Below are 24046 nucleotides of genomic sequence, written 5' to 3' on the forward strand. Positions count from 1 at the left end.
CAGTTCCTTGTTTATCCTTATCCTCCATTGCTCTGCCTCATACACGGCTCCAAAAATCTCTCTTAATACTTTCCTCTCCCATCTCTCAAGAGCTCATCTTCTGCTACAGTCATTGTCCATGTTTCTGAGCCATACATTACCACCAGTCGTATGACTGTTCAATAGGCAGTCACCTTCGATTTTCTGCTCAGGCTACGTGACTGAAGGATCTTGATCAGGGCCCAATAAGCTCTATTTCCTGCAACAATCCTAGATTTTATTTCTTCTCTTATTCTGCTGTCCTCCGTAACCAGCACTCCCAGGTATTGGAACTTCTCACATCGCTCATAATTGCCTCTGTTCAACTTAATATATTTTCTCTTTAACAACAGCATTTTTCCTGGAAGCAAAGAGATACTGTGTTTTTGTATTGTTTACTCTAAGTCCTAACTGTTCTGCCTCCTTTTCCAGTCTGCCAAATCCTTCTTCCATTTTTTTCAAACTTCTAGACAGCATACACACATCATCGGCATAAGCTAGATTTTGGTGCATACGGTTAAACAGAGTGCCACCTCGGTTATCAATCTCCACCCTTTGCATCACTCTCTCCAACACTATGTTGAAGAGTAGCATGGATAATACATCACCCTGTCTTAACCCTTGGTTGACCTCAAATTCTTTAGAATGTTTTCCTTCTACTTTTACCTGGCATTTTGTGCTGGTGAGGGTCATTTGTACCAGTCTGATAAGTTTACTTGGGAATTTCATCTCCATTAATGTGCATATAGCTTTTTCCTTTTAACACTATCATAGGCCTGTTTAAAGGTTACAAAAATCTGGTGTACATCCACACTATATTCATAACACTTTTCCATTATTTGCCTTATAATGAAGATCTGGTATGTTGTTGATCTGCCTCGTCGAAAACTGCACTGGTAGTCTCAGAGTATTTCTTCTGTAATTGGTGCCAGTCTCATAGGAATGGCTTTGGCTAATACTTTGTACACCATGCTGACTGAAGCAATGCCGCAATAATTTTCACAGTTTACTTTGTTTTTCTTCTTATGAATCAGGTACATAATGGCCGTGTTCCACTGGTCTGGCATCTATTCCTTCTCCCACATTTCCACTATCAGCTGATGTACCAATCTTGTTAGATGTTCATCTCCACCCTTGATCATCTCTGCTGAAATGTTGTCGTTACCTGGAGTCTTATTATTCCTTAGGCTTTTAATTGCTTTCCTAACTTCCTCTATTGTCGGTATAGGTGCAGGTCTTTCATCCTGACTAACATTCTGCCACATTTCATCACCCTCTGTTTCTTTTTTGGCTATCGGTCTGGAACCTGTTCTCCTCCTATAAAATTTCCTTCTTTATCTCTGCAGAATATTGTACGTGGTTGGGAGCCTTTCTTCAGTTCCTGAACCCTCTTGTAGAATTTTCTTAATTGTTGACCATTATACTCTTCTTCTGGCACTGTAATCCATCTCCTCTCTAATTTTCATTTCTTTGTTCTTCAAATTCTATCTGCCTCTTTCCTTTTCTTAATGAATTCTTCTGTATTAGGTCTTGTTGTCCTGTTTATAATTTTCTTTTTTGCCACATTTCTCACTTCCACTGCCTTTTTACAATCTTCATCGTACTATCCTGCGCTTTTCACCCTTTCTTCTAAACCTAAAACTACTTCTGCAGTTTCTTACAGAGCCTCTTTAATCATACTCCACTTCCTTCCAGAGCTTGGCTTTGTTTAGCCTCACACTATTTCTGCAGTTCTGTTTCATGCTTTTCGGATACTCCCATCTCTTTCAATCTGGAAACATTGTATCTTCGTGGAGCTTTTCTCTTCCCTCTGGATCTATAGATGGCTATGCGTTGTCTGTATTTCACTCTTACCATATAATGATCCAAATCGCAGTAAGGGCCCCCCCCCCCCCCCCCCCCCCTGCAGTTAGCAACTTCAAGGATGTCAGACGCGTGTCCCCTGTTGATTACAACATGATCAATTTGATTAAAAGTAGTGCCATCTGGTGAGCCCCATTTGGCTTTCCTTATGTTCTTTCTATGAAGCCATGTACTCTTCACTACCATTGCATTGCCCATGGCAAAGTCTTTAAGTCTTTGTCCATTTTTATTCGACACCTCATGCAGGCTGTCATTTCCTACTGTTTCTCTAAAGGCGTCTTCTTTTCCCATTTTTGCATGAAGTCACCCATCACTACCTTTACATTATTCCTTGGTATGCCTTCTAATTCCTGTTCCAGTTGACCATAAAACTCATCTTCCACTTCAGTCTCATCATCTTCTGTGGGTGCATACACACATACTAGAGAGGTGTTGAAAAAATGGGCCTTCATTCTCAAAGTACACATCCTTTCATTTATAGGGTTAAAATTTATGACTGATGCTTTATACCTATTGTTTGCAAGAAAGTCAGTACCACCTACTATACCACTGCCTCTTCCATTATATATAATTGTGTAATTACCCCCCATGAACCATGGACCTTGCCGTTGGTGGGGAGGCTTGCGTGCCTCAGCGATACAGATAGCCGTACCGTAGGTGCAACCACAACGGAGGGGTATCTGTTGAGGGGCCAGACAAACGTGTGGTTCCTGAAGAGGGGCAGCAGCCTTTTCAGTAGTTGCAAGGGCAACAGTCTGGATGATTGACTGATCTGGCCTTGTAACAATAACCAAAACGGCCTTGCTGTGCTGGTACTGCGAACGGCTGAAAGCAAGGGGAAACTACAGCCGTAATTTTTCCCGAGGGCATGCAGCTTTACTGTATGATTACATGATGATGGCGTCCTCTTGGGTAAAATATTCCGGAGGTAAAATAGTCCCCCATTCGGATCTCCGGGCGGGGACTACTCAAGAGGATGTCGTTATCAGGAGAAAGAAAACTGGCGTTCTACGGATCGGAGCGTGGAATGTCAGATCCCTTAATCGGGCAGGTAGGTTAGAAAATTTAAAAAGGGAAATGGATAGGTTGAAGTTAGATATAGTGGGAATTAGTGAAGTTCGGTGGCAGGAGGAACAAGACTTCTGGTCAGGTGACTACAGGGTTATAAACACAAAATCAAATAGGGGTAATGCAGGAGTAGGTTTAATAATGAATAGGAAAATAGGAATGCGGGTAAGCTACTACAAACAGCATAGTGAACGCATTATTGTGGCCAAGATAGATACGAAGCCCACACCTACTACAGTAGTTCAAGTTTATATGCCAACTAGCTCTGCAGATGACGAAGAAATTGAAGAAATGTATGATGAAATAAAAGAAATTATTCAGATTGTGAAGGGAGACGAAAATTTAATAGTCATGGGTGACTGGAATTCGAGTGTAGGAAAAGGGAGAGAAGGAAACATAGTAGGTGAATATGGATTGGGGGACAGAAATGAAAGAGGAAGCCGCCTGGTAAATTTGGCACAGAGCACAACATAATCATAACTAACACTTGGTTTAAGAATCATGAAAGAAGATTGTATACATGGAAGAACCCTGGAGATACTAAAAGGTATCAGATAGATTATATAATGGTAAGACAGAGATTTAGGAACCAGGTTTTAAATTGTAAGACATTTCCAGGGGCAGATGTGGACTCTGACCACAATCTATTGGTTATGACCTGTAGATTAAAACTGAAGAAACTGCAAAAAGGTGGGAATTTAAGGAGATGGGACCTGGATAAACTAAAAGAACCAGAGGTTGTACAGAGATTCAGGGAGAGCATAAGGGAGCAATTGACAGGAATGGCGGAAATAAATACAGTAGAAGAAGAATGGGTAGCTTTGAGGGATGAAGTAGTGAAGGCAGCAGAGGATCAAGTAGGTAAAAAGACGAGGGCTAGTAGAAATCCTTGGGTAACAGAAGAAATATTGAATTTAATTGATGAAAGGAGAAAATATAAAAATGCAGTAAGTGAAACAGGCAAAAAGGAATACAAACGTCTCAAAAATGAGATCGACAGGAAGTGCAAAATGGCTAAGCAGGGATGGCTAGAGGACAAATGTAAGGATGTAGATGCCTATCTCACTAGGGGTAAGATAGATACTGCCTACAGGAAAATTAAAGAGACCTTTGGAGATAAGAGAACGACATGTATGAATATTAAGAGCTCAGATGGAAACCCAGTTCTAAGCAAAGAAGGGAAAGCAGAAAGGTGGAAGGAGTATATAGAGGGTCTATACAAGGGCGATGTACTTGAGGACAATATTATGGAAATGGAAGAGGATGTAGATGAAGATGAAATGGGAGATACGATACTGCGTGAAGAGTTTGACAGAGCACTGAAAGACCTGAGTCGAAACAAGGCCCCCGGAGTAGACAATATTCCATTGGAACTACTGACGGCCTTGGGAGAGCCAGTCCTGACAAAACTCTACCATCTGGTGAGCAAGGTGTATGAAACAGGTGAAATACCCTCAGACTTCAAGAAGAATATAATAATTCCAATCCCGAAGAAAGCAGGTGTTGACAGATGTGAAAATTACCGAACTATCAGCTTAATAAGTCACAGCTGCAAAATACTAACACGAATTCTTTACAGACGAATGGAAAAACTAGTAGAAGCCAACCTCGGGGAAGATCAGTTTGGATTCCGTAGAAACACTGGAACACGTGAGGCAATACTGACCTTACGACTTATCTTAGAAGAAAGATTAAGGAAAGGCAAACCTACGTTTCTAGCATTTGTAGACTTAGAGAAAGCTTTTGACAATGTTGACTGGAATACTCTCTTTCAAATTCTAAAGGTGCCAGGGGTAAAATACAGGGAGCGAAAGGCTATTTACAATTTGTACAGAAACCAGATGGCAGTTATAAGAGTCGAGGGACATGAAAGGGAAGCAGTGGTTGGGAAGGGAGTAAGACAGGGTTGTAGCCTGTCCCCGATGTTGTTCAATCTGTATATTGAGCAAGCAGTAAAGGAAACAAAAGAAAAATTTGGAGTAGGTATTAAAATTCATGGAGAAGAAATAAAAACTTTGAGGTTCGCCGATGACATTGTAATTCTGTCAGAGACAGCAAAGGACTTGGAAGAGCAGTTGAATGGAATGGACAGTGTCTTGAAAGGAGGATATAAGATGAACATCAACAAAAGCAAAACAAGGATAATGGAATGTAGTCTAATTAAGTCGGGTGATGCTGAGGGAATTAGATTAGGAAATGAGGCACTTAAAGTAGTAAAGGAGTTTTGCTATTTGGGGAGCAAAATAACTGATGATGGTCGAAGTCGAGAGGATATAAAATGTAGGCTGGCAATGGCAAGGAAAGCGTTTCTGAAGAAGAGAAATTTGTTAACATCCAGTATTGATTTAAGTGTCAGGAAGTCATTTCTGAAAGTATTCGTATGGAGTGTAGCCATGTATGGAAGTGAAACATGGACGATAAATAGTTTGGACAAGAAGAGAATAGAAGCTTTCGAAATGTGGTGCTACAGAAGAATGCTGAAGATTAGATGGGTAGATCACATAACTAATGAGGAAGTATTGAATAGGATTGGGGAGAAGAGAAGTTTGTGGCACAACTTGACCAGAAGAAGGGATCGGTTGGTAGGACATGTTCTGAGGCATCAAGGGATCACCAATTTAGTATTGGAGGGCAGCGTGGAGGGTAAAAATCGTAGGGGTAGACCAAGAGATGAATACACTAAGCAGATTCAGAAGGATGTAGGTTGCAGTAGGTACTGGGAGATGAAAAAGCTTGCACAGGATAGAGTAGCATGGAGAGCTGCATCAAACCAGTCTCAGGACTGAAGACCACAACAACAACAACAACCGCTTCTTATGATGCCATCTCCTTTCCATCTGACCTCTTGAATTGGTGCTACTCCTATTTAGTACTTCTCCATCTCTTGTCTGAGTCCATGTAGAGGTCCTGGTTTGCTCAAAGTTCTTACATTCCAAGTAACAACATATATATCATTTTTCCATTTACGGTGTCCTTTTCCTTGCGTGGGTCGTTCATCAGTATCACCAGTCCGGCTATTCTTATCTTTGAGTTTTGTAACTGTATGTTTTTTCTGATACAGAGTTGTTATCCACATGATCAACACCCAACATGGAGGGCCTGGATTTGTATTGGATTTACTCCCTTAGGGAGACTGGCTTCACCACACCTCTAGAACCCTCCCTGCCCTATGTTGTGGGAAATTGAAAATGATAAGGAAAAAGGGTGGTCATAGGTTAGGATAGGACAGGAGACAGGTTATCAATAGGACGTTGTGGGACACACTTTGTCTGGTTCCTCTCCTTTGGCCTGTTCAGCACGGGTGACCCTGCTAGTAGCTACTCTACCGCCGGCATAGCCCCCCGGATACAGGGCACGCAAACCACCTCGCCCGCACAGACAGTGCTACGTTAAGGCAGTATCCCCTGAGGGGGTAAGAGCCCTATTCCTTTTACTTATTATTTGTGAAAAGACTGTAGGTAGAGGTCTGCACTGATAAGAGAGATTGTATCGGCGTCCGCATTCACAAGCATTTGCCCACATCCAGAAATATTAGAGTTCTGTACCACACAGTAAGTTGGAGTTATGACACTAGGCTTGTGCCTGGTTTGAATTTCATCTGTTGGAGTTAGACTTTGTAATTTGTATTCCATTGACTAAGAACATCGAGACCAATATGACCACATTTTAATATAACATAGGCTGTCATACTCCTGATCGTTCCATATTTAAGTTTTGTATTATGACGACTCGAACTGCTTTTGTAACTTTTCTGTAGATCATTTCACCAACATTGGGAAGTCAAATGAAGTTGTCACAGGCTGCTGTTACTTTTTTGCCTAATGGCAAAAGTTTGTAGTGTAGTTTGCTTATCAGATATTCATCAATTCACCATAGTATTAAATCGTGTTAAAGAGCTACACTTCTCAATGTAATAAGTGTTGCATTGTAAACATGTAAATATTTTGGGAGGTGCACTGATATTGTACCATTACTTATGTTGCATATGAGAATCAAACGGCGGTTAGAATATGGAATGAAGGCTCCGAAGGAAGATGTTGCTGAGTTTAGCCTTCATGTTGCTTTTGACAGCTTTTGGTAATTACGCTGTGCAAATAAAACAGGACTGACTCAGACTTAAAGGCTGCTGTTGGTATGACGGAAGTAGCATGTACTTTTAATTGTGCAGGAAAACCAGAAGAAAGCAGTGCTGGCCCTGCATTTGAGCTAAAATGGTGGCACTCAGTCCCGAATGGGTCAGAGTACTAACTTAAAATTATAATAATTATTATTACTATCAATCACGTGTAAATATTGACACTTTCTAACCATAAAGTATTTACTATTGTGGATATATTCACAGATATCCGCATCTGTACAGCATCTGAGCATAGAATTGCACTGGGAAAAACAGTTAACATTTAAATTGTTGTTTTAAGATGTATTCATAGTGTCATCTGTAAATACTTCATGTGACAACTATTCAGGCAGTCATTGTACACCTGTTATAGTTGTTTAGTAAATGGAAAAAGTCTATATTGGTAGGGGGTTTAGTAACTTAAACTTAATTACTCCTTAAAGCTTCATTAAGTCCAGCACTAACTGCAAAAAGTTATGACATAGTACCAGAACAGATGCTTTGGTTCTCTTACAAATTGATTTTTTATTTAATTACACATGAATTTACATGTAAAAGTGAACATTCTTAAGTGGAATGTGTGTGTGTGTGTGTTTTACACTTTGAGTAACAGAAGCTTCAATTGCCATTCATAGTTGTCATGTATTGCTATTATTGAATAAACCTGTTGTTTAAAATGTGGTTCTATTAAAATTCTCCAGGCATCCAAATGTAAATTTTGGACCATTTACTTTTATGTCATACATAAATTAACTTTTACTTCAGTTGTTCTAAAATTAACTTCTAACAAGTGTCTGAATACTGTGAAAGACATGTGGCATTTCAACTGTTTTGGTATATACCACATGTTCTGGTAAAACATGGCTTTCTTCGTGTACTTAAAATCAAAAGTAAATTCTGCTTTGTGACTGGTAATGATAGGTTTCATTATATTTAATATGTAATGTTAACATCAAACACTGCTGTTTGTGAAAATTGAACACCACAAGGTCGTATGTAAATAAATAAATAAATAAATAAACAGTACATCAGAATGAGATTTTCACTCTGCAGCGGAGTGTGCACTGATATGAAACTTTCTGGCAGATTAAAACTGTGTACCGGACCGAGACTCGAACTCGGGACCTTGGGTAGCTCAGTTGGTAGAGCACTTGCCCGTGAAAGGCAAAGGTCCCGAGTTCGAGTCTCGGTCTGGCACACAGTTTTAATGTGCCAGAAAGTTTCAGAACATCAGAGTTATAGTTACTGGGCAGCCATGAGGATGCAGACAATTCAGCTGTACCTAAATTGTTGTGTTGATTGTAGGTATAATTCTTGGTTGTTAGATAGGTCAGTGCCAGTAACACATCCAGAGGCCTGATGGTTGACCCTAGGATTTCATCTAGCTCTTAATGTTACTTTAACTTCTGTCATTCCTTTGTTTTCTTGAAAAAATCATGGTGGACTGTGTTCAAGATTACTCTTTAAACTGTAAGTTCCCAGTAATTGTCCAAGTGAGTTTGTATTCAGCTCAGAGGAAGACAGGGGTAAACAACCTTCAATATTACTTAACTATGAAGCACTGTTATCTTCAAAATAACATCCAGGTGGATTACAGTTTCACTTACGAACAGTGGAATGGTGAAAGTTGCCCCTCGCTGTTTAGTGGAAGCATTGCGTGAGTGAGCAGTAGATAGTGCATAAACAAAGTAAAGTAAATGGTAGCTCAGCTTTCCTGACAAGTAGGCAAGGAGCCGTATGTGGGCCCTACTCCTGTTGGCTGCTCTGCATTTTAAGTAACTTTTTCTTTAATGCAAACAGTACTTTCTCTGCCAAAATCTTATGTTACTTTTGTGTGCAGTGGAGCAGTGTTAATGCTTATAGCGCTTTTTCTGCCTAAATCTTTCATTGCTTTCGCTTGCAGTGAAGCAGTAGTCGCATTACACCAAGTTAATGTTGGATACGTAGAGAGGTTGCCTTTTGTTATGATTTGCCCATAAATCAGTGTTACAATGATTAAAAAAGTAAATCAATTTAAATATATCATTTTTATCACTTTTATTCATCAGCGTACAGTAAAATTGCTAGTTTGTTAACTGGGGTTGTGGAAATAGTGTGCGATTCAGCAGCCCCTACAAGTGTTGTTTTATGCAACCTGCAATGTTGTATGCCATAGTTTTAGAGTTGTTCAAGAAAAACATACAAAAGCTACGTTCAGACACACCTCTCTCTCCACATTCATCCCTCACCAGTCAGGATTTCTAGTATATTGTTCATGCACTCCTTACTACCACTGTACAAACATTACCGACTGTGCCAACTATTCCCGATATTCGACCTTTTTCGGTCTCTATTGATCGGGCTGTTGTGCCACCAGCACAATAGGCTATTTCATGATCATCATAATTTAAACATGCCTGTGAGGGTAATACAAGAAAAAGACTTTTGTAAACGCAACACTAAAACTAGTTCTGTCGACAGTTTGATCTAAACTGAACCCTTACAAGCACAGTAATTTCGTAGTCAGAAGGCCTGACTAATACAGTGATGTAATAGTTTCTTTTATGCTTTTAAAATTCACAAAATTGTTAGGTAAGATTTACACAAATGTCAGTTGTACAATTTACACACGCATATACGCAAATGCAGCACATTTAAAGTGCCGTGCAGTATTTTCAACTCTTTCAGTAAGTGATGTGGTTGCTTCCACAAGTCTGCCTCTGATGACATGACTAGAATAGGGTGTGCCAGGTGAGTGCACGCGGGACAGGTGCATAAGCAGAGTATAGATGTGATGCTGTACATGGTCAACCCAAGTTCAGCTGATATAATTGCAGAGGTTCTTCAGGGATACGTTTAGTGTATTTTGATATTAGAGGCCCATGGTCTCTGCGGATTCATTGTAGAGTAGTAATGTAATTATGATTTATTTGGTTCGTTACTCCATTTATCTCTATTTCTGTCAAAAAACCTCCACAACAGTAAAAAAAGGCATATAATACCGGGTGTATCACAATTAATAGAGGAATGTTGGTATAGGTGGAGGTATACAATCGTAGAAAGAAAAATGTCCTAGCGAATGTGAGTCGGCAAATGAGCTGTCTGCATGATAATTATGACTGTGCACTTAAAAGCCGCCACTGACACACTATGAAGTGTTTCCTAGTTGGTACAGTTTGAAATGTAGATGTTTCGATTAAGTCCTCATCTAATTGAGTTCACATTTGACATAAACCCAAGTGCCATTCATTAGTGGCCATTGAAATTTTGGTTAAGGGTAGTAGGTGATCACCTCATTCAGTGACACTTTCCTCTGAGAAAACTTGAAGGAGGAGAGGGCCTTCAGTTTCTGTGGCAGGAACTTCCAGGATGTCTCGAGAGTGTTCACTTTGTGTAATGTTGAGGAACTGGCACATGCACGGTTGGGCACGTGCACAATTTGCTGCTGGTATGAAGACATATAACATACCAGTATGGTCACGTGTGGGTAGGTTCAGCTGGGCCTCCAGATTTTTCTATCTGGGATCATCTCAAAAGTGAAATGTACAGCACTTGATACGTTTGAAGAACTCAAGTGGCAAATTGTACACTGTTGTGTAGCTTAACAGGATGATCTCGAGATGTTTCAAAGAATTAGTAACTGGCTGTAGAGGTGAGTGTGAGCACGGTACTGCATTCAAATGCCAGGACAGTGCAAAGTCCCAAGAAACTGGAAAAAGTGCAGGCAACCCTTTATATAACAAAACTAAAAACAGACCTGCAAAATTACAGACCAATATCCCAAGCATCTGTTTGTTGTAGAATTCTAGAACATATTCGAAGTTGGAAGTGGTGGTGGTGGTGGTGGTGGTGGTGGTGGTGGTGGGGTGGGGGGGGGGGGGGGGTTATTGTTGTCGTTGTTTTTGTTGTCTTCAGTCCTGCAGTCCTGAGACTGGTTTGATGCAGCTCTCCATGCTACTCTATCCTGTGCAAGCTTCTTCATCTCCCAGTACTTACTGCAATCTACAACCTTCTGAATCTGCTTAGTGTATTCATCTCTTGGTCTCCCTCTACGATTTTTACCCACCACGCTGCCTTCCAATGCTAAATTTGTGATCCTTTGATGCCTCAGAACATGTCCTACCAACTGGTCCCTTCTTCTTGTCAAGTTGTGCCAAAGACTCCTCTTCTCCCCAATTCTATTCAATACCTCCTCATTAGTTATGTGATCTACCCATCTAATCTTCATCATTCTTCTGTAGCACCACATTTCGAAAGCTTCTATTCTCTTCTTGTCCAAACTATTTATCGTCCATGTTTCACTTCCATACATGGCTACACTCCATGCAAATACTTTCAGAAATGACTTCCTGACATTTAAATCAAAACTCGATGTTAACAAATTTCTCTTCTTCAGAAACGCTTATCTTGTCATTGCCAGTCTACATTTTATATCCACTCTACTTTGACCATCGTCAGTTATTTTGCTCCCCAAATAGCAAAACTCCTTTACTGCTTTAAGTGTCTCATTTCCTAATCTAATTCCCTCAGCATCACCCGACTTAATTCGACTACATTCCATTATCCTCGTTTTGCTTTTGTTGATGTTAATCTTATGTCCTCCTTTCAAGACACTGTCCATTCCGTTCAACTACTCTTCCAAGTCCTTTGCTGTCTCTGACAGAATTACAATGTCATCGGCGAACCTCATCATTTTAATTTCTTCTCCATGGATTTTAATACTTACTCTGAATTTTTCTTTTGTTTCCTTTACTGCTTGCTCAATATACAGATTGAATAATATCGGGGACAGGTTACATCCCTGTCTTGCTCCCTTCCCAACCGTTGCTTCCCTTTCATGCCCCTCGACTCTTATAACTGCCATCTGGTTTCTGTACAAATTGTAAGTAGCCTTTCGCTCCCTGTATTTTACCCCTGCCACCTTCAGAATTTGAAAGAGAGTATTCCAGTCAACATTGTCAAAAGCTTTCTCTAAGATTACAAATGCTAGAAACATAAGTTTGCCTTTCCTTAATCTATTTTCTAAGATAAGTCATAGGGTCAGTATTGCCTCACGTGTTCCAACATTTCTGCGGAATCCAAACTGATCTTCCCCGAGGTCGGCTTCTACCAGTTTGTCCATTCGTCTGTAAAGAATTTGCATTAGTATTTTGCAGCAGTGACATATTAAACTGATAGTTCGGTAATTTTCACATCTGTCAACACCTGCTTTCTTTGGGATTGGAATTATTATATTCTTCTTGAAGTCTGAGGGTATTTCACCTCTCTCATACATCTTGCTCACCAGATGGTAGAGTTTTGTCAGGACTGGCTCTCCCAAGGCCGTCAGTAGTTCCAGTGGAATCATATTCGAAGTTGGAAGTGGGGGAGGGGAGGGGGGGGGGGGAATCCTACAGACCCAAGAGCTTACATTGACAAATCAGCACTGTTTTAGAAATCTTCACTCATGTGAAACTTAGCTTGCCCTTTTCTTACATTTGTTACATTATATACTGCATTTACATGGTACCCCACTGCAGGCTGTTAATGAAGGTACGAGCATGTGGAATAGGTTGTCAGATATGTGAGTGGCTTGAACACATCTTAAGTAATAGAACCTGGTATGTTGTCCTCAATGACGAGTGTTTGTCAGAGAAAAGGGTATCACCAGGAGTGCCAAAGGGAAATGTGATGGAGCCACTATTATTTCCTATATACAAAAATGATCTGGTGGACAGCAGTTATTTGTTGACGGTACTGTGGTGTACGGGAAGATGTTGAAGTTGAGTCACTGGAGGAGGATACAAAATAACTTGCACCGAATTTCTAGTTGGTGTGGTGAATGACGGCTAGTTCAAAACACAGAAAAGTGTAAGTTAATGTGAATGAGTAAGAAAACAAACCCATAATGTTCAGATAGAGTGTTGTGCTTGAAACAGTCACATTATTTCAGTATTTGGGGGTAAAGTTGCAAAGTAGTATGAAGTGGAACACGCGTATGTGGATTTTGGTAGGGAAGGCAAATGGTAGGCTTTGGTTTATTGGGAACATTTTTGTTCATCTGTAAAGTAACAGCACGTAGGACACACGTGGACCTCTTCTCGAGTACTGATCGAGTGTTTGGGATCTGTTCCAACTCGTACTAAAGGAAAACATTGAAGCCCTTCAGAGGTGGGCTCCTAGATTTGTTGCTGGTAGGTTTGAATAACAACTGGCAAGTGTTACAGAGGTTGAGAACTCAAATGAGAATCCCTGGAGGGAAGGCGACATTCTTTTCAATGAACACTATTGAGAAAATTTAGAGAACCCGCGTTTGAAGCTGATTGCGGAACGATTCTGCTGCCGCAACATACATTTTGCACGAGGACCACAAAGATAAGATGCAAAAATAAGACTCCTACAGAGGCATAAAGACAGTTGTTTGCTCTGTTTGCAAGTGGAACAGGAAAGGAAATGACTACAGGGGACCCTCTGCCATCCACCGTGCAGTGGCTTGCGAAGTATGTCTCAAATGTAGATGTAAACACTTCTTGTAATGGGTACGAGTGTAAAATGTAACTTTGTGTAACAATGTTATATCTGTTTTTTTAAGGCGTGTCATGAGTTTATTTTGATCCCAACTATAGTCTGGCCACTGGAAGAACGTCTCTCACAGTTCATACGCCAGGAGTGCTTTGTGTGGAGGTGACACATTAGTGCTAGTCTGAGCTTTCGAATTTGTGAACATTGCCACAATGATAGTCCCACATTGACACCTCCTATGACTCAAGATAGCAGGTGGTCTACCAGTGGGCGACCGACACAGTATAATGACAGACAGCCTCATAGTAGCATCAGGGACAGTGCTGTCGGCTGTCGAGGGCGTTCTTTCTGCAGGTTGACTATAAGTGGGGTCATGGCCGAAGAACTTACGTTTCAAATACACTTGTGCTAAGACAGTACTTAATACTGAAGTGAATTGTAGCTTGTAAACACATATTCACAGTTATCTTGCAAGTGGATTTTTTGTGGATCAGTGTTTTTGTACAAGTTTATGATTCTCTTATAATTTACATTTGCCCGTGTCAGTTTTCACTGGTTCATCCAGTTTGCAATCTTCAAAGTGTACAACACTAAACACAGAGTAATGTAATAACCCTCAATGCAAAACTATAGTGATGCAGTTGCCACCACTGTAGGAACAGCTCGACATAGTGTTGTGCCGTAGTTTCTTTGCATTCAATGAACCTGTATGTTAGGGACGCATTGGCAGCTGTTCATCAATAAATGCATCTGTACTGTTGCATATAACAGTTAACATGAAACAAACTGCCACAAATACAAACTCGAGAGCAATACTGAATGCGAGCTTGAAGGTGAAAAGCAAAGTGGACATTACTGTTGTCAACAATAAGTACCGTCAGTGAATAGGATAAGTTTGTTTACAAATGCGACACACTACACTACTGTTGTCATTTACGTTACTGTGCAGATGTTTTTGGTATAATAGGAAAATAAGTGGACTGAGAAATCAGTTGAAATACAGTCACCCTGTGAAGAGCTGCCACAACCCATGGTGTCTTCCACCAAAAAATGAGTGATCAGAAAGTAACATGAATTTTTGTTTTTCTTAAAGAATCTTCATTTATTCATCAACGTTAACTTTGTCCCCTTCGAAGTAATCCCCATCAGATATAACACACTTGTGCCAGCACTTTTTTCAATCTTGGAAGCACTTCTGGAACTCATTTTTCATTATGGTGTTCAGTTCCTTCAGCAATTCTGTTTTTATTTCATCAGTGGTGGCAAAATGAAGTCCTTTCATGGTAATTTTCAGCCTTGAGAATAGAAAGAAGTCACAGGGGCCACATTCGGCAAATACCGTAACTGACGCAATGAAATGCTTCACTTTTTTGCCAAAAAATCATGAAGGGGGATTGGGGTGTGAACGGGAACGTTATCGGAAGCAATTTCCACGAGTGGCTCAGCTACAGTTTTGGTCATTTTCTTTGGATTGCCTAAAGAAAATTGTACATAACTTCAGGTAGTATTCCTTATTGACTCTAAGGCAGGAAATCTTGATGCACTAGCCCATTGTAACAGTGAGGAGAGCCTTCATAAGTGATCGAACTTGTCAATTTTTTTTCGGTCTCATGCAGTTTTCATAGATTGGGCTTTGATTTAGACATTGTACCTCTACACCCACATTTTGTCGCCTGTTATAACCTTCTTTGGAAGTTTTGGATCGTTGACGACTTCATTCAGAAATTCCTGAGCGATGTCCGAGTGACATTGTTTTTGGTTGAAATTCAATAATTTTGGAACAAACTTTGCTGCTGCATGTTTCATGCCCAAGAATTGCTTGGCACGAACCTAAGATACATCGACATCGTCACCAACTTTTCTGGTGGTAATGCGACGATTTCCCAGAACCATTTTCTTTACTTTTTCCACATTATTGTCAGTAATTGATGTGCTGTGGTGTCCAGGGCAGTTGTCATCTTCAGCGTCTTCTTGATCCCCTTTGAAATGTTTATACCCTTCATAAACTTCTGTCTTACTCATAGTAGATTCACCAAAAACCACAGTCAACACTTCAGATGTGGTACTGCACTCTATTCCAATTTTCAAGTAAAATGTAATGTAAATTCTTTGATCCATCTTTTTTGAAAGTAAAAATTTGCTGAGCACTCGAATACACGTACAACCTCTCAGTTAAACTAAATATTCAGAACATCTGTTTACCATGAAGATAAAAAAAATTGAAAATCTAATGTATTAAGGCCAAAAATTAAAAGATTCCCGTACCTTGTACGTGGAAAATATTGCTGAATTGCCTCTGAAATGTTATCGGAGTTTGAGTTCACACTTTAAAAGCTAAAATGTGCAGTCATAGTTCATTATCTAGCATAATACAGGACAAATGCTGGACAAGACAGTCCAGGATGGCAACAGCCATTGTGATCGTGAGCACTGTCCACTGTGATGGCTATAGGATGAAACTTCTGAGAGTCCGAAGTGATACCTGCTTTACATTTCCACATCTGTATTCCTTCACAACACAGTTTGTTAGCACATTGCCACTGCGATGGTCTTACTTGCCATTTGCTCTCTGGTGCTGAATGGGTTGACTTATTGTTCTTAAGATGGAACAATGTAGCCCGAATATGGGTCTGATCTTTTTGTTTTAGGTTTATTTGATTTTATAGGACTGGAAAAATGTTTCATAGTGAGAATATGGCTTGGGAGCATGGCTTGCAAGCGAAAGGAGGAGGAAAGACAGTGGACCAGAGTAACAAGTGGCTTACAAACTAATTGCATTTAAATTAAAAATCAGCAGTGAGAGTGTGAGCAGAAAAAGCAGACCTGACTGAATTAGAAAAATGGAGTAACAGGAGGCAACGGAGAAAGAGTGAATCCAGGATGATGTGCTGGATGGCAGTATGTACACCAGCATTTTTTTTATTTTTTCATTTTATTTTTTTTATTTTTAAAAAGCTAGATCCATAAAACATTCCACGAAATCCATCTCCAGTTAAATCAACAAGATATTAAAATTGGAGATTTCTTAAGTACTACTTCTGCTCATTAGGGATTTGCTTCTCATATTCAGTGGACAACACAACTCAGCTTTAGACTTGGATATAAGCTGTCTGGAAAGCCACTTCCTGGGGATGTCTAAAAATCTGTTCGATTCTATGCCACATTCTATGAGGCTCTTATTATTTCAAAAAATGCCAATTGCTAGCATTCTGTATTGTGTTGTTCCTCTGTACATTTGTTTCCATTAAAATAACTATGTTAATAGTAAAAAGGTAATGTTTTTATTTACTTGAGATAATTCTGGTAGTTAGTTACATGGCTACTGACATTTAGTTTACTAGTCTGGTAGCCTTGTCAAGTCTGACTGAAATTTGTTAAATGCTGGCAAAGATTATTAAATTGCAGTGCATTAAAGTCTGTTGCATAGATCTGTTCAAATTCCTATATTGAATTGAGGGGAGAGGGGGGGGGGGGGGGGAGAAAGAATTACAAGAAATAGATTTTGATATGAATTGATAGAGGGAAACATTCCACATGGGAAAAATATATCTAAAAACCAAGATGATGTGACTTACCAAATGAAAGCACTGGCACGTCGATAGACACACAAACAAACACAAACATACACACAAAATTCAAGCTTTCGCAACAAACTGTTGCCTCATCAGGAAAGAGGGAAGGAGAGGGAAAGACGAAAGGATGTGGGTTTCAAGGGAGAGGGTAAGGAGTCATTCCAATGCCGGGAGCGGAAAGACTTACCTTAGGGGGAAAAAAGGACGGGTATACTCTCGCACACACACACATATCCATCCACACATATACAGACACAAGCAGACATATAGATTTTCTTTGATAGCAGTGTGTGTTTGTTGGACATGGTGCTCGATAGCATGTAGTGCTGAAAATATTAACAAGAAGGTTGCCAAAGAATTGTGTATGCTCTATGCCACTGCAGCTGCTGTTTCTTATGGTGCTGGAACTTGAAAAGTGATTTCTCAGAGCACTTCAGACAGATTGGAGACTATCATGCAACATATTACTCTCCACGGAGTAATGGCCACTGGTCTGCAAGTGGAAAAAAATTATATTTGATGTATCAACTTTTATAGAGAAAATTCTTCCATGTATCGAACTGGACCATAAGCAGGCTCAAACCCACGATCATTTCTCAGTGATTCCAACTGTGTGAATGCATTCTGTGTGTAGTGGTAATTGTGTCAGTAGTTTTATCAAAGAAATGTATTTTACCTTGTAAAATATCTTATTCACAGAAAAATCTTTTCTAGCTAATGGAACACTTTACACCTACAGAACTCCATACCCCAACCCATAACAAAAGTAAAATCACAAGTATTTCACCTTGTAAAATATCTTATTCACAGAAAAATGTTTTCTAGCTAATGGAACACTTTACACGTACAGAACTCCATACCCCAACCCATAACAAAAGTAAAATCACAAGTAATTCTTCTCATTATGTACAATGAATTGGAGAGAACCTAGCATGCCTGAGTAATGCAGCCCTCATAAGAATTTATATATAGTTAACATTGCTTGCGACTAACTCACAGTTGAGAAAAAAGTTCATTTGCAGTTGTTATGTGTAACATGCCATGTATCACACTGAAATAAATTCTCTCTCAGGTCTGCTACATGTATTAATACTACTTCATGTCAACACATTTTAACTTGTGACTATTTAATACATGCACGCTGCATCATTATATTTGATCTGTTGTACCATATATCATTAGAAGCCTGTGTGGACTCTGGTTTTTCTTTGTAATGGTGCAATTTTCACAAACAGTATTGTATGTTTACCACTCCAAGTGAAATATTTGTGTCACTCAAGAAGGGTAAACTGCAGAAACAGAATAAATATCCAGTCTTTCAGTTAGCAGATTTGCTTATTAACAAAACCTGGTAGTGTAGTATCAATGAACCTTGGGTCTGTTGTAAATAAAAATGAGAACTTCTTTCTCTGTAAAGTTGAAATGCAATTACTGTTTCTCAAAGCTTTAGATTTAATTTCACTTCTGTAGTTTCTTTCCATAGCAGTGCTTATTTTTCTGTGTAGTTACATTGTATTCTTTAAGTGACACTGGGATTTCTTTCACACTGATCTCGAACACTCCTGTTTTCGGTTATGAAAAATTCTTGTAATAATAGTGCAGTATTGATTCTTTTGTATCTATTCTGGTGATTTCACTCCTTAAATTTTTGGCATGCCTTTGTTTTGTAAATATTGGGCCTAATGTTTGTTTTGGTTGTATTTCTTCTGTCTATCTTGTGCATGTCGTGCCAACCTAGATGCCAATCTGTGGAATTACACATGTTCGGATGACAGTGACTCCGGGTCCATAATGGATATTAGAAGTAAGTACAACATTTTTACAGCTGACTGAAGTGCAGTTGCATGACTTTAGATTTTCAATTAGTATGCCTTTTGTTCTTATACAACAGTAATTTTGTTCCATTTAAGCAGTCTGCTGTCAGACGGATAATGAATTCCGCAAAACTATGTGTCCATACTACAGCGTGATGAGAATTAGCTTTAAGCATTATCAGCTACATTTGCTTCTGCATCATTGTAGACTGTGTACCAGATTACTCAAGGTTCTATGCAGTCATTCATTTTAATTACATGTAACATTTAAGTAGCCTCTGTAGACGATTTTCTATTTTTGTTGTGTATGTCTCTAAAAGCAGCTGTGATCATAAGACATCCTTGTTAATTGGTTTAAGTACAAATATCAAAATAAAATGTGCAGGATGGTTGAACTAAGAGTAATGTCTCCATATTTTACAACTGAGAATTGTTGCTCCAACACACACACTTTGATTCAGAAAGTCCACCAGTAACTTTCCTACACCAACTATGCTCTGCACTGCTCTGCTCCTCTCCTAGTTTGCCGCTGCCCCATTTTCACACACACACACACACACACGCACGCACACACACACACACACACACACACACACACACACACACAACACACAATATCCTGAAACTCTGACACCCTCTCCCAACTCTGCTATCTTTGTACTTGTTTCTACATCTTACTTTAATTCTGCTTAAAGACTTACACGCCCGTTTTCCTAGCAGTCTTCCTGCATATGAAGCCCCCTTCCATCCTTTCTATGCTTTATGACAGGCTTCCTTGTTATGCTGTTACATTCACTGTCTCCGAATAGCCCTTGTACTGTACACAGTGCATAGCATTGCAGAACATATTCACATCCTTACATATTTAATGTTTTCTTAAATGCAATAAGGAGACCACATCCTAATCATGAGAAACACCCCATACTTCGCTTCTTCCATACTTCACTGTTGGGACTACACATGGTGGCAGCTAAAGTTCTCGAGGCATTTGCCGAGCGTAAACCCTTCTGTCAGTTTGCCACACCATACAGCACGATTCGTCACTCCAAATTACTCATTTCCAGTTGTCCACTGTCCAGTGGTATTGCTCTTTAAGCCACCTCAATCATCACTAAGCATTGACTACAGAACTCCCTGAGCACAGTCATTGTGCCAGTAGCACTTTTGAACTCATAGGTGATTCCTTGTGCTGATTTTTGTGTGATTTTTTTATTTATTTTTTATTTTACAACTACCCTCCACAGTGCTCAGCAGTTCCTGTTCCCAAGTACATGAGGTCTACCTGGTCTCGGTTTAGCTGTGGTTGTTCCCTCACATTTCCTCTCTGTAGTCAGATCACAGACAGTGAAGTTGGGTAGCTTTATAAAGGTTGAGATGTCCGTGCTGGATTTGTTACTCAGGTGACATCCGACGACTAGTCCACGCTCAGAATCACTGCTGTGGATTCTCTTGTAGGTAATTTTCTTCCACTACTAGTTTCCAGCATGGCTTATTTTTGAGCAGTACCTGTACAAATAAAGCCATTATAAAATGATTGGAAAAGAGCACAGGTAGTCCCAGTCTTCGAGAAGGGTCGTCGAGCAGATGCGCAAAACTAGAGACCTACATCTCTGACATCGATCTGTTGTAGAATTTTAGAACATGTTTTTTGCTCACGTATCATGTCATTTCTGGAAACCCAGAATCTACTCTGTAGGAATTGACATGGATTCCGGAAACAGCGATCGTGTGCGACCCAACTCGCTTTATTTGTTCACGAGACCCAGAAAATATTAGATACAGGCTCCGAGGTGGATGCCATTTTCCTTGACTTCCGGAAGGTGCTCGATACAGTTCTGCACTGTCGCCTGATAAACAAAGTAAGAGCCTACAGAATATCAGACCAGCTGTGTGGCTGGATTGAAGAGTTTTTAGCAAATGGAACACAGCATGTTGTTCTTAATGGAGAGATGTCTACAGACGTTAAAGTAACCTCTGGTGTGCCACAGGGGAGTGTTATGGGACCATTGCTTTTCACAATATATATATATAAATGACCTAGTAGAGAGTGTCGGAAGTTCCGTGCGGCTTTTCGCGGATGATGCTGTAGTATACAGAGAAGTTGCAGCATTAAAAAATTGCAGCTAAATGCAGGGAGATCTGCAGCGGATAGGCACTTGGTGCAGGGAGTGGCAACTGACCCTTAACATAGACATATGTAATGTATTGCGAATACATAGAAAGAAGGATCCTTTATTGTATGATTATATGATAGTGGAACAAACACTGGTAGCAGTTACTTCTGTAAAATATCTGGGAGTATGCGTGCGGAACGATTTGAAGTGGAATGATCATATAAAATTAATTGTTGGTAAGGCGGGTACCAGGCTGAGATTCATTGGGAGAGTCCTTAGAAAATGTAGTCCATCAACAAAGGAGGTGGCTTACAAAACACTCGTTCGACGTACACTTGAGTATTGCTCATCAGTTTGGGATCCGTACCAGGTCGGGTTGACAGAGGATATAGAGAAGATCCAAAGTAGAGCGGCGCGTTTCGTCACAGGGTTATTTGGTAAGCGTGATAGCGTTATGGAGATGTTTAGCAAACCCATGTGGCAGACTCTGCAAGAGAGGCGCTCTGCATCACGGTGTAGCTTGGTGTCCAGGTTTTGAGAGGGTGCATTTCTGGATGAGATATCGAATATATTGCTTCCCCCTACTTATACCTCCCAAGGAGATCACGAATGTAAAATTAGAGAGATTCGAGCGCGCACGGAGGCTTTCTGGCAGTCGTTCTTCCCGCAAACCATACGCGACTGGAACAGGAGAGGGAGGTAATGACAGTGGCACGTAAAGTAGTGCCCTCTGCCACACACCGTTGTATGGCTTGCGGAGCATAAATGTAGATGTATGTAAATGTACAGTTGTTATTTGTTTAGGCATTGTTTACTTTCATTTTCAGGATATTTAAAGTTATTTATGAGCTACAACATTATTTTGATTTATCATATTTATGATGTAGCTATGCGGCTGTTATGTTACTAGTCTGTTTTTATGTCAGAGAGCCAGTCTGTGATTACATTTTATTGTGTTTGATGAAAATCAGTTTTTAATTAATGTGAAATAAAATCAACTTTTATCAAAGATAATAAAATGTCATTGCAGGTATACTTCTGACATAAAAGTAGATCGGTAGTACGAAAGTTAGATTGGCAATATGATAGTTATGCTGTTATTTGTTGTTGTTTCAGTGCCTCGATTTTACCCAGAGGTACGACTCGAAATACGCCGTGCTTGAAATAAGTAGTGGAAAAGTAGTAAAACAGGATAAATTGCAGCTCTGATCATTCGGAAGCAGTTCTCCTTGAAGTCTTGCACTGGGAGCTCTTTATCACAGTAGATGGATCGTATCATTTTCATTTGTTGCTGAAGCAGTTGTTTGTGAAAAGTAATGTAGCATTATGCCACTCTGGTGTGAATTCCTTACGTACAAATCTTGAGATTCATAGAAAAAGGCAGTGGGTATTTGATTTAGCCTTTGAATTACTCTTTCCAGTCTTTCATTGAGATGACTTGGTAGTTTGCAGCTGAAGAATTTTTTCCATGCCTCTGTTGATTATAATAAAAGCAAACACACATAATGATTGATTGCTTTTGACATACTAAAAAAAAAAAATTTCATCTCACTATAATTTGGTCTGAACCTTTGCCAGTAATCAGTTCATGTACTTCCTTTTGTTTGTTGTCACAGTTTTTGGAACCATTGTGTTTCTTTCATGACACTGTTGTGCACGCTAGATACTGTAATTCTCATTTTAACACCTTTCAGTACAAAAGCATTTCCAAATCATCCACTTTGTCAAAAGTGAGAGATTCTCTGTGAATTATTTGTTTTATGGTGTAGCCACTTCTTTGAATGCTTAATCAGCAAAAAACTTCTAGTTTATCTGTAGCATACTTTCCATGTAATTTCTGTGTTTAATGTGTATCTATACAGCAAAGTTTCCAACATATAAGGAAAAAGTTTACACTATCTCTGTTCAAAGGAGTGTTTCATTTTGACTCTTGCTGAATTAATTTAACAGGTATCTGCTTTGCAGGCAATGTGCACTACGTAAATGTTTGGTGGTAGGTGTTCTGTGTAGTTGTGTGTACCTGATACTACAAGTAATTTACTGTGCATACAATACCTATCCTATAGACCATTCTTCTTGGTCTTGTTAAATGACAAGCATTTTAATTTTGGATTGTTAATATCTCCTTTCACTGTGGAATACATCTGACTGTTTTGCTATAATTTAAATTTCAACTTTGCATTTGTTAAGATTTTGAAATCATTCTTGAGAAAGTATGAAATCAATCTTCCACAGCATCACCTGATGACTTTTGCCGTTTCTCTCTTTGTTCTGCTTTCTGTCAGTTACTGAATATTCTAAATCTATGCATTCTGGGGCTGTTATTAGTTTCAAACTAGTTCATATTTGCACATAATTTTTCATAAATGAGTAAATCATAAAAATTGCAGGTGATTCACACAGACAGTGGATTCATGCTTGCAGCAGAGAGCTACTGCACAACTGATCAAATTGAACAGTACTTGTACAGAAATGATACAAGTCAGTCTGTTTACCTGTTTTTCTGGTTCAACACACCACTTGAAAGTAGTAGAGTGTCACTTGGATTTCATAATATATATGGTGTCTGGGTTAAGTATATAATAATATAAAATGTAATAACTTGAGAAATAATTGTGATACTTGTTGATGATATGCTTTTGCAAGGATGGTAACTCAAAATGTTTTTTACACACACGATACACCGCAATATGCATACCGTTAGTGCCTACCCTCTCAGGAGACACCGCCTTAGAGTAGCACTGTCCGTACGGGCGAGAGAGTTTGCGTGCTCCAGGGAAGCAGAGGGCTGTGCCGGTGGTAGTGTAACTACCGGCAGAGCTTCCTGAGCCAGACGGGCCTCAGCAGAGGACCCAGACAAAGTGTGTCTCACGATGCCCTTTCTTTCCTCTTATCCTATCCTGTTTCCCATCTCTCGTCTTTGGAGATATGGACTTCTTTAGCAATGGCATGCCATCCGTATAGGAGAGGGCCAACTCCGGTCCATCCAGAAATGAGTGG

The 24046-nt window shown here is 39.7% G+C and overlaps 1 protein-coding gene across 1 annotated transcript in view; it reads left to right on the forward strand.

Moving 5' to 3' along the window:
- Window positions 1-24046, forward strand: part of LOC126424585 (pecanex-like protein 1) — a 273094-nt gene that overhangs the window by 80581 nt on the left and 168467 nt on the right. The window contains exon 10 of the mRNA XM_050087327.1: window positions 18857-18922. Coding sequence (XP_049943284.1) covers window positions 18857-18922 — 66 coding nt within the window. The remainder of the gene's footprint in view (window positions 1-18856; window positions 18923-24046) is intronic.

The sequence above is a fragment of the Schistocerca serialis genome, chromosome 10, assembly GCF_023864345.2.
Source record: "Schistocerca serialis cubense isolate TAMUIC-IGC-003099 chromosome 10, iqSchSeri2.2, whole genome shotgun sequence".
In the NCBI taxonomy this organism is placed as follows: Eukaryota; Metazoa; Arthropoda; class Insecta; order Orthoptera; family Acrididae; genus Schistocerca; species Schistocerca serialis.